This window comes from Trachemys scripta, chromosome 7 (assembly GCF_013100865.1).
Source record: "Trachemys scripta elegans isolate TJP31775 chromosome 7, CAS_Tse_1.0, whole genome shotgun sequence".
Lineage (NCBI taxonomy): Eukaryota > Metazoa > Chordata > Testudines > Emydidae > Trachemys > Trachemys scripta.
Window position 1 is genome coordinate 67,885,689 of NC_048304.1, and position 11,023 is coordinate 67,896,711.

Sequence of the window (11,023 nt, forward strand, 5' to 3'; positions counted from 1 at the left end):
TGCCCTGATTCCTGCACCCTCCACACATACCCAGCCCCCCCAAACCCTCCTGCCGACTCCTGCACTCCCCACACACCCCTGCCCTGACTCCTGCACTCCCCACACATACCCAGCCCCCCCCCACATCACATGCCCTGACTCTTGCACCCCCCACTCCCCACCCTGAGCACCAGGTTGGCAGCGGGCTGAGCGGGGCCAGCGCCTGGGACCCCAGCTGGCAAGGGGCCGGCAGCCAGCACCCCAGACCGGCAGCGGGCTGAGCGGGGCCGGCAGCCGGGACTCTGGCTGGCAGGAGCCAGCGGACAGAACCCCAGACCGGCAGCAGGCTGAGCCGCTCGGCCTGATGCCGGTCTGGGGTGCTGGCCCTGCTCAGCCCGCCGCCGGTCTGGGATCCCAGCCCCGCTCAGCCCACTGCTGGCCTGGGGTTCTGGCTGCCAGCCCCTTGTCAGCTGGGGTCCCAGCTGCCGGCCCTGCTCAGCCCGCTGCCAACCTGGAGTTCTGGCTGCTGGCCCCTTGCCAACCGGGGTTCTGGCCACAGGCCCCGCTCAGCCCGCTGCCGGCCTAGGTGAATGGAATCCCAGGCTGGCAGCGGGCTGAGCAGGCCGGCAGCTTAAGATCAGCATTTTAATTTAATTTTAAATGAAGCTTCTTAAACATTTTGAAAACCTTGTTTACTTTACATACAACAGTAGTTTAGTTATATTATATATAGACTTATATAGAGAGAGACCTTCTAAAATCCGTTAAAATGCATGCGAAATTAAATTAAATTAAAGTGAATAAATGAAGACTTGGCACACCACTTCTGAAAGATTGCCGGCCCCTGAGTTAGCCAATGATTTTTCCACCAGTCAGAATGAAAATACATGTAACTGGGCTCTTCTCCGCTGCTGACTTTTCAAAAACTAATTAATAAGAACTTAACTATAAATTATTGGCTCCATATCATTCTCCTGGGAGCTGAATTAGACTTTGCTATTAATTCTGCTCTCTCTTGCCCTTTCCAGTTTTCCAAATGTGGCTCATCCTTTGTTGTGATATTAAGTGGCTATGGAACACTGTGTGGATGTCTCCTTTGTTGCCATGATGTAAATGCCCAAGTGTAAATAAACTTTAACTGTTTAGATAACGAAGCAAAAGCATATGCACTGCATAACTCAGCAGCACTAGTTTCAGAAACGGGGAGGGTAAAGGAGCAACAGAGGAAAGGCTTTTGCAGCTGAAGCTACTTCAAAATCAGTGGGACCAATTTAGGGCTGAGTCCTGCTGTCCTTACTCAGATGAAGAATCCAATTGTCTTCAGTGGGATAACTCCACTGAGTAAAACAAGCAGGATTTCCCTTTAGTAGCCAAACTGCTCTGCTGGTTAATCCTGGCACTACTTTAAGAATAAGAAAGACTTGGCATGTGCCATAATGTGTAATTTGGTCACCTGTGCTTCTTGTCTCATGCAGTAGCATGATGACCTGACTCCGATGTACTGCTCCTTAGGGTGTTTGCATGCATGCTCTTTCCCAGATTATGCAAGATGGTGTTTACCAGGACAGCAGGAGCAAAACTGAAACTGAACTGACAGCAGCAGACCTATGAAGAGTGGGGCGAGGTAAGATGGTTCTGAGCAGGTTTGGGGCTGTGGCTTTTGCCCCACCCTTCTGAAAATCAACAGAAAACAGAAACCCCCTTATAAATCTCTTAAGGGATTTTTTTTTAAAATCAGGACATACAAAAAAAAGAGAGCTTGAATGAGTAAGTGAAGTTGACTGCCTCCCTCTAACACAGCTGGATGGTACATCTCATAGGAGACTACACAAGAACAACAAAAAATAAGTAGCAACACAGGAATATGAAGTAAAGCAAATGTTAAGGGGCTATGGAGCCTTCTATCTCTAGACTGTTATTTTAAATCTGCTCTGAGTTGGTAATGACCAAAATCCTTAACCATCCAAAACCCTATGCAGTGGCATAAGTAGAATGGTTGTAGTCCTGTTCAGGTTACATTACACCACAGAAGATACAACTGCATTTAGCTTTAATTGGCAGGTTCTTCAAAATCTCAACAAAGATATTCAGCACTGAACAGACTCTGAAATCTGATCTTCTCACCCTTAAGGGTAATCTCTCCTAAAGAGTATTGGGGCATGCTGACTGGGCAATGGGGGGAAGCTTGCACTGCTCCTGGCTACTTCCCCATAATGCCTGTGAATAAACAGAGGATTTCACATGGAAAATGGAATCTTTCACAAGTATTAATTAATGAAGAAAATCTAAAAATAAACTTTGCACTGGGCCCCAATTACATTATTGGGATTGGTCTCTTGGAATCTCAAAAGTTTTGGGGGGGCTGAATTCAGTATTTCTAGGGTTACTGAAAGGAAAGATTTAAAGGGACACAGTCAGCATAAAACAATCTCGCTTCCCTCTGGAATTTTTTACCTATTGTTACAAGTAACAGATAAAAATGATAGAATTGAAAAGTTAGAGTCAAAGTTATTTTGTTCCAGTTTGATTGCTTTGTCTATTTGACAATACTTTGTGTGTCTAGTCAGGTTCACCCTTTCACCTGTGTTGTCAGATTCCCCTGTTTGTGTGGAGAAATAGAAAATAGCAGGCGATGGTGACTGGAGGGGTGTACATGAAAGTATTTTTAACTTTTTTTTTTAAATTAGCTAGAATAAAGTTGACTGATACTTTAAATGGCCATAAGCTACTTGTAATTCACAAAAAAAAAAAAAAAAAGATGGTTAATCATCTCCTATTATTCTTAAAGGAGTCAGAGGGCAGGGGATTGTTGAGCTATTGCCTATCATGTCAAGTGTGCAGTTCACAAGTGCCAGTAATTACATGAACAAGAGTGAGAAAAATGACAATGAGGAAATTTAATCAAGCATAAGAAACAGACCACCACCATTACAGCATGTTTTGTTAAAGTTTAATTTTGGGCACATGGGCCTGTTCGTATGTTTAACAGTATGTTGGTCTATAGACTGTGTTTCAGTGTTAAATGCCTTTTTAATGTATTACAAATCTTATTGATATCTCTGGGGTTATAAACATAATATATCCACAATTATTTTATATATACACACACATACACACACTGCCCTGGAAATTCTAGCAAATCTATTTGATTAAAGAGGAAATAGGTGAAAACATGTTTTGTTTTGGTTTTTTTTACAGCCGTTTAAATTTCTTTTTCCATAGAGGAGAGCTAAACTACCCTGGCTCAACAGACAGGTTATGGGCATAACTGAAATTGAAAAGTTCTCCAGAGAAGAGCAGTCAAGGAGGCTTATTGCCATAGCCAAACACAAGGCATAGTCCTGCTGTCTTTATTTATGAAAGTAATCGTTACTCGCATGAATAGCCCTACAGAAGTCAATTTGGTACTTTATGGTTAGGGCCTTGAAGACATTGCTCTAATGGTAATTCTTGCATTTGCTTCAAGGATGACAAGCATTTGGCATGAATAAAAATACTTATTTTTGTCATCTTAAACCAAACCTTTACAGTTCTGAAAACAACCTTTTTAAATGTAATGGCCGTGGCTATCACTTCACTTTTCACACAACAGCACTTAAATAAAAGATGGCTAGTAACTGCACTTATTTACCCTGAAATAGAGACGTTAGGAAACATCTGACTGAAATATTTAAGGGATTGTACATTAGTATGGATGATGAGGATATTCAGATTTAGAATAGTAAACGTTTTAAATAAACAAGAGATCTGGAAGGGATATAAACTCCCAGGCTGCAGGGCATAAGCTAACTTCTATTGGGGATCAGGAGGAAACTTGCCCTAGGGGCAGATTATCTGAGAACTGCCTATTGAAGGGTTTCTAGCACCTTGAGCTGAAGCATCTGCTGTCAGTGACAGGATACTGAACTTACTGGACCGGTGATATGATCACATATGGCAGTTCCTATGTTCAGAAGATACAAAGAGTGTAGGGAAGATTCATCAGTCTTTTCTTACCATCTCCCCCAAAATTAATAAGTTTAGAAGAAAAGGAAATCTCTCTTCACAAAATATGAAGTCAGTGTGGTATTCCTAGAAATGAGAGATGGATAACAGGTCACCTGATCCATTTCCCTGCAAATACAAGTTAGGTCCCTACACTGTTTTCACTAGTGCACAGTCCAGTTTAATTCCAAGAGTCCCAATCTACGGGGCTCCCATCACTTCCCTTCGAAGGCTAATCCACCAGCTTTTAGATTTTACTATGGGGAAGCTCTTCTTGATATTTTGACTTGATTTTGCCTCTTTTGATTTCATCCCACTTTCTTCTGTGTACCACCTAAGTAATTATCTCAATGCTTACTATTTACATCCTTCACATATTAATATACAGTAATATTCCTCCAGCCTTCTAGTCATTGCTTTACTAAAAGTATAATTAGTCATTCTTATCATCTGCACTCATTCCATTTTGGCCAGTTTTTTGGTAATGAATGAGGTGCTCAGAGCCACCTAACTACAGCAAATGTAACACTTTAGCTACAGTTTATTATCTGTATTATAGTAATGCCTAGAGGCCCAAGCCCCACTGTACTAGGCACTGTACAAACATGTAATCAATGGCCCCAAAGATTTTACAATCTAAGATAAGCTACAGATATACAGGACTATTTCCTACTCCCTGAGGTAATTAAAGCTTGTCTGTATGGAGTCAAAATTACAAAGGCCTTTTTTTGTTTTGTTGCCATGTAACATTTTCAGTTTGCATCTGATCTACTGTCCCCATCATGCCTATATTTCTTCCTCCCACTGAATATCAGTGCATGGGAGTATCTTTTCCCGGTGTATATGTACTTACCTTTTATGATAGTTAATTTCATTTTGTTACTTTCTGCTCATATTGTTAGCCACACTTAGGCACCTGAATCTCTGTTTAGGCAAATACAGGCTGATTTGAGGCAAGTAAAGTTGATATTTAGGTAGAAAAAAATAGAGAGATTTTAAGCAAACAGAGCCTCAAGTACCTTTGTATTGTCTCTGTCCTCACTGTCATTCACATTTCCCAGTTTAATATTACCTGTTAATTTCATTACCTTTTCTCTTGGAAACCTCACTAATGTGAGGATGGGCTGGTGGTCTTCAGCCATCTAGCCTTCTTTCATTACAATAGGTGTTAGTACTACTTCCCATAGGACATCCATTAGATTTCTTAATTCCTCTGCCTCCCCCCAAATAAATTGCCTTTCGAAATTGGTGAATCCATTCCTTACAATGGTGAATTTGTGTAGCTCATGTTTCTCATTACCAATTAGTTCTTCCTTGTCAGTAAGAAGTTTGATCTGGGAGGTCACAGGGTATCAAATTATCCTCTAGTTACACTTTTATAATCAGTAAATACTTGCAGTTATGCATGTTAAAATAACGGTAAATAGACCAGATGTAGCAGGGCTGTTGCAAAGGCTACTGGAAAGAATTCCCCTCTCTTCAGTGCTGTGTACAGCACTGCACAAATGGTTGTGTATCGTAAAGACATGGTGCTTCCTCTCAAGTATAGGTATTGGCCTCGGATGGAGTTAGGACACTGAACTTGATAAGTCAAGTTTGTTATGTAAACCCCATGTCCCTACATAATGGTGGCTATTACTACATGACCAAATTCTGAACCAATTTGGGAGGCAGCCTGTTGAAAGTGAGTATGGAAAACAACATACAAATCTGCCACACCATTATCCTAGGTTTCTCAATTATGCCACTTACTGACACAGTTACCTTGCTAACTCTCAAATACATTAAATCCCTTGTAAGCAACTCTACAACAAACTTCAAATACTTGGCTCCAAAGAACGAGGTTATAATGAAAGTTAAGTTGAGTTCAATAGCATCGTCGTGTTCCAAAATGCCTTTATTTCATATCTTGGGCAATAAATGCTCCAGTAAAATTTCATTTAAACCAGGTCTGTTTTGTAAAATTAGTCTCCCAGATGGAACAAAACATTCATTGTCAATGTACTGTTTAAACCTTTATTGTTGCCTTTTTGTTGGTACAAGGAGCTTTTATGCACCAAACAGCTGTATTCATCATGTTTATCTAGAAGGCATCCAGTGTAGTGGAAAAAAGTCTGGAGGACAAAAATCTTGGTTAAGTGCAAAAGTACTTTGTGGATGCTGACATTTTTTTCTGTCCAGTTCCTTTGGTCAGCATGCAAGTCACATACACAGGCACTGCCATGCAGACTTGCAAGTCCTGTATAATAGCAACTTTTCATGAGCTGTCTACTTTTCCAAGCAATCTCCTCTGAAAAATTTTCAGCTGCACGACAACATGGTGTACACATGCTTATTATATTCCCTATGATCCTGTCATTTCTCAATCTGTTGCTATTTTGGCCTCTCATTAGGTCACTTTCCAAATATTGTGTACAAGCTATGCGTCAATCATTGTCACAGCTCAGCCCGAGGCTAAGCCAAGCCAATTCAAAACGAGGAGGAAAAAACGCCAACCAAAGTAAGCACTATATTAAAAACAGTTAACAGTTTAACTTTGGAAAGCTATTTGTGTTCCAAAGGCATCACACGAACCCACTTGATGTAAAAGAAATATATGGCACCATTACTCCCAAAAATAATTGTAAACAGTCTAACTACTAAGTATGTACTTAATGGCATTTGAAACTGTTGACAAAAACAGACATTAGAATTTCAAGAATTAAGAATATGACATTCTTGGGGTCTCTCCTGCCAAGAAACATTCAAGCTTCCAACTTCTGGACTGGGTGGAGAAGTGTATCAACTTGAGCTTTTTTGAGCTACAGCATGTCTAAATTCTTTGGCAATTCTTAAATGAAAGATGCTGTAGAAGTGCAAATTATTGATTAAAAAGTACAATAGACACACTAATGTGAAATTTAAAAAGTGCCTCAGATCAACTGCATGCTCTGCTCAATTGCAGCTAGAAACAGAAGAATGCATTTGTGAAAATTGCAAACAAGCTTGATCCTCTGTAAATATGAAGTATCCTCACGGAATCATGGCTCCATGTTACCTGGATGTTGAATCCTACAGACTTTGTACAGTGTTCGCATTCTCAGCTAATGTGAACGAAGTGCTTTAGGAAGTGGTTACCAGAGTGAAAGTAGTAAAACACAGTTGCATCTGCATGCTCCCTACCTGAGTGGGGGCCTTAGCAGACATGTAGCACAGGTAAATGTAGCTGTGAGACTTACCATGAGTGCTTAGTGAGGATGGGGTTGATAAAGTGGTGGTTTGCAACATACAACAGAGGTAGCCATCTGGAAGTGGCCTAGTAAACCTAGGGACTGAACCTTGAAGTAGAGTTGGTGAGAATAGGTTTTGGATGTAGAGAAAGAACTGGAGAGAAATATTTCCCAGAAGGCAGAGGGTAAGGTTTCTGATAGAAAGAAGGATGAATCCCTAGTTACAAATTGTACAGTGGGAACAGAAAGAGGGAACCCTAGAAAGACCAAAAATCTCCACCAAGGGCTCTGTTCCTGGGACACAATTTCCCAGCCTCCCTAGCTGCAACCACACATTACTGTTGGCTAGTTTTACATTAGGGGGAAAACACCTGACTCTGAACAGAATGGATTCTAACATTAGCAAATGCTGAGCTGCACAGTGTTATCAACCCCCTAATGAGAAAGACTACGAAGACTGAAACTCTGGATTCTTAGCTCTGTCTCGAAACCAGAATGTGTGCAACTCAAATGCAAAATGACAATATCTGTCAACTTGGAACTGACAGGTGTGCAGTTCTGTGTTTGACTCCCACTGCCTGCTGACTTTGCTAACAGAATAATGTGCTTTTGAATTCTGCATTTTTTACCTTTTCAAAGGAATTACACTAAATAAAAATTTGGACATGGAACTTCTGAATGTTGAATAACGTCCTTTGAAAAATAGCAGACTTGTCCATTTGGGACTACAGGGCTTCTGCAAAACATTCCATTATTAAATGAAGCTGACTGATTTTTAAACTTGTTTCCTTGGTGGTGGTTCTTAATCGCATCACTAGTAACCCATTAATAAAATTATGCCAAAAACTGGCTACTGACTTTAATTGAAGATTCCTTAGCTTTGGTTCCTCTGCCAAAATAAAAAAAAGAGTCCTCTACTTTAAAGTGGGAGCTCCTTTTAACCTGTTCCTTAGTTTAAATAGGCTTCAGGAATGTTCTGAAACTCCATTACCCGAGAATTGCCATACTGCATTGGACTCAATGTCCATCTACTCCAGTATCCTGTCTTCTACAGTGGCCAGCATCAGTTGAAAGTGCAAGAATGACACCGCATTAGGTGTTGTCCTGATCGTTAGTAATTAGAGAGGGTCTTAAAACCTGAAACAAAACCTGAAACTCTTTCACAATTTTTGCCATATTCTTGATACTCGTATAAATTGCCAAACCCTTTTTAAATATTAAGTTCTTGGCCTTCAGGATTCCATGTGTCAGTGAGTTCCACAGTTTAAATACTTCCCCACACAACATTTTTCCTTTATCAGTTTTTAACGTCATTGACTGTTTCCTTTTTCTTGTGGTATGAGACAGGGAGAACAGAAGATTCTGCTGTAGACCATTATTTTATATACTTTTATCACATCCCTTCATCTCTTTTCTAAAGTAAACAATCCCAATATTTTCAGTCTCCCATCATTATTGATTAAAATGTTCGGCTTCAGTTCTACCATCTGCAAGGTATTTATTTAAACAAGATCTGTATCTGACAATGTTACCCGGTATTTCCAGTTTATTTCCAGTCCTATTTTTAAGCTTGAGAGGGATGTTTTGAACTTCAGTAATTTCACTGACTTAAAATGTTACAATGTATTTGTTGTCCTTTCCCTTCCCCTCTTCCTCCCCCACCCCCTCCCGTTATTAGTTGTTCTACCGTATCTGGTTCAGCTCCGTGATAGCAATGCAAATATATCAGAGTAATCGTTTACCAGATTGTCAACAGAAGTTGTGTGCCTAGCACACTCCGGGGGGAGGGGGTTTAAAAATATATAATTTAAATATAGGCCATACCTCCCCCACAGAAGCAAACGGTAATTCCCCCCCCCCCAACCTGAAAGTGAAATAAACTTTGTTACAGCTTTGGTTGCATTCCCATCTGAACACAATGCTGAGCACGGTTCATTTGCGCAGACTTGGTAACATCAGCAACAGCAGAAAGTTACAGGCTAAAGCTGCATTTTTACTGGTTGGAAAATTAAAAAGCCATTTTCAACAAAACTGAGAGCTTTAGGGCAAGATCCGAAATTGGAGAGACAAACCAGGATTACTGGTTAAATAACCTGCACTGATTATTTTTCACGGACTTCAAAGAAGGGAACTCTTTCTCCAGCTCTTAAGTACTCCCCCTGTACTTTACAAAAACTATTAAAAGCAAAGGCTCCCTTTGGTCCGGACAGCTTTTGTTTAAAATAGCAGGAATCCAACTCTAGAAAAATGGGAGAACTTCTCAAACATCATGGCGGTTGGGGCTAAATTTCAGAGTGAACTTTCTGCGATTCTTTTGCAAAGCGATCACAGATTGCAGCTCGGCTCCTCTGGCAGCAGAGATACTGTCCCCCCTCCTGGCTCAGCTCAGACTGTGTGAGAAACTATTGCACCCAACCTAGCGATCCCACTCGGCAGGCACGGGGAGAAAGACACCTACCTCGTTCCTCTGGAGCTGGAAGAAGCTGTTCAGATAGCTGGAATTGAGGGACGAGCCCAGCTCCGGGCTGTTCTTGGTGTAGCTGAGATCGGGGTGCTGGGAAGAAGAGGGCTCGGGTCTGAAGGCATCAAAGGCGCTGGCCTGGTGGGTGTCTTGCAGCGACAGATAGACCCAGTTGAGGAGCTGGGCAGGCTGGTAGACAGAAGCAGCACTGGTGTCTATGGCTGACAACAAGCTCATCTTTCCCCAAAACTCTGCCGCCTGCCTCGGTCTCTCTGTTCCCCCTCCCTCCTCTCCTCGCTCACTGCCTCCGGTCAGCTCTCCCCGGGATGTTTTCTCCACCCCACGCGCTTCTGCTGGGTTCTTCTCGCTTAGGGGGAGGGGTGCTGCTCTTTATTTTGCTTTAATCCGGCGAGCCCCACACTTTTGTCTCTCCCCCTCCCTCCCCTTCCTAAGGCGATCCGAGCCCCCCTAGCCCCGAGGCACCGCACCGCACGGGCATAGCTGCTGCTGCGGCTACAAAGTTAGCAGGAAACTTTCTTGTGAGTATTTTCCCCCCTCGTTTTCCTTTTGCTGCCAGATCCGCTATCTGACTTTATTCCCACTCCCTCAGGCAGCCCTGGAGGGGCGGGGCTGATTGACTATGCAACAGCAGCCGATCCAGTCCGCGGGTCATCTCGCTGCATATGGAGCGCCGGGGCGGGGAGATGGAAGTTCGGCGCTGCCTGGAAAGCTCAATGGACTGGCTAATTTGAATATGTATGAGGCTATAGGCCAATCAGTGGACGGCACCGCCTCCTTCCCTCCCTGTGGGGTGCGGACGCGCCACGAGTGGCGGTGGAACGGAACGTAGTCCTGCTTGGCTCTGAAGTTCGTGAGTTCGGGAGTTCGTGCATCTTATGTGCAAACTTTTACCGTGCCTTTGTGGGTCTGTCTCTCGCTGCACGGGTTTCTTTTGTGGTCTTCCTGGAGAAGGGCTCGCCTGCCAACCAGGACTCCAGTCCTGTGAGGGTGTTTTCACGGTGCCGTGGTAGCGTGCATTCCCCTCTTAATTTCTGTTTCTCACCAGGGCTAAGGGCTCATTATTTGAGGGCCTGTCTCACTCAATCTTTGTCAAAACTCCAGGTCCGCAAAAGGTTCCTTGGCTATTGAGGCTGTGCCAAGACCTTGCAGAGTGAAGGTTTCCCAAATAAGGCAGGAGAGTGATTTGAGCTTCCCTTTGGAAAGCCAGCTAGGTAGACTGGGATTGGCTTCTTGAAGAGCCATGGTGCAGTTAGCATACAATGAAGGGATAACTACCTAGGCCTTTTAAGGAGTCAACAGCAGAAAGGAGGAAGAGGAGTTATTCTTCTTTTGGGAAAGTGCCTGAGTGGGTAATGACTGTTCCAAAACC

At 42.7% G+C, this 11,023-nt stretch overlaps 1 protein-coding gene across 2 annotated transcripts in view; it reads right to left on the reverse strand.

Annotated features, from left to right (window-relative positions):
- ZCCHC24 (zinc finger CCHC-type containing 24) overlaps positions 1-10,278 on the reverse strand; it is a 161,326-nt gene extending 151,048 nt beyond the window's left edge. Inside the window, exon 1 of one of the 2 annotated variants that reach the window (XM_034775178.1) lies at positions 9,631-10,259. In XM_034775178.1, the coding sequence (XP_034631069.1) occupies positions 9,631-9,870 (240 nt within the window). In that variant the 5' untranslated portion in view covers positions 9,871-10,259. Of the gene's footprint in view, positions 1-9,630 lie in introns of both variants that reach the window. The other variant, XM_034775179.1, reaches the window with a different exon arrangement.
- Positions 10,279-11,023: the final 745 nt, after the last annotated feature.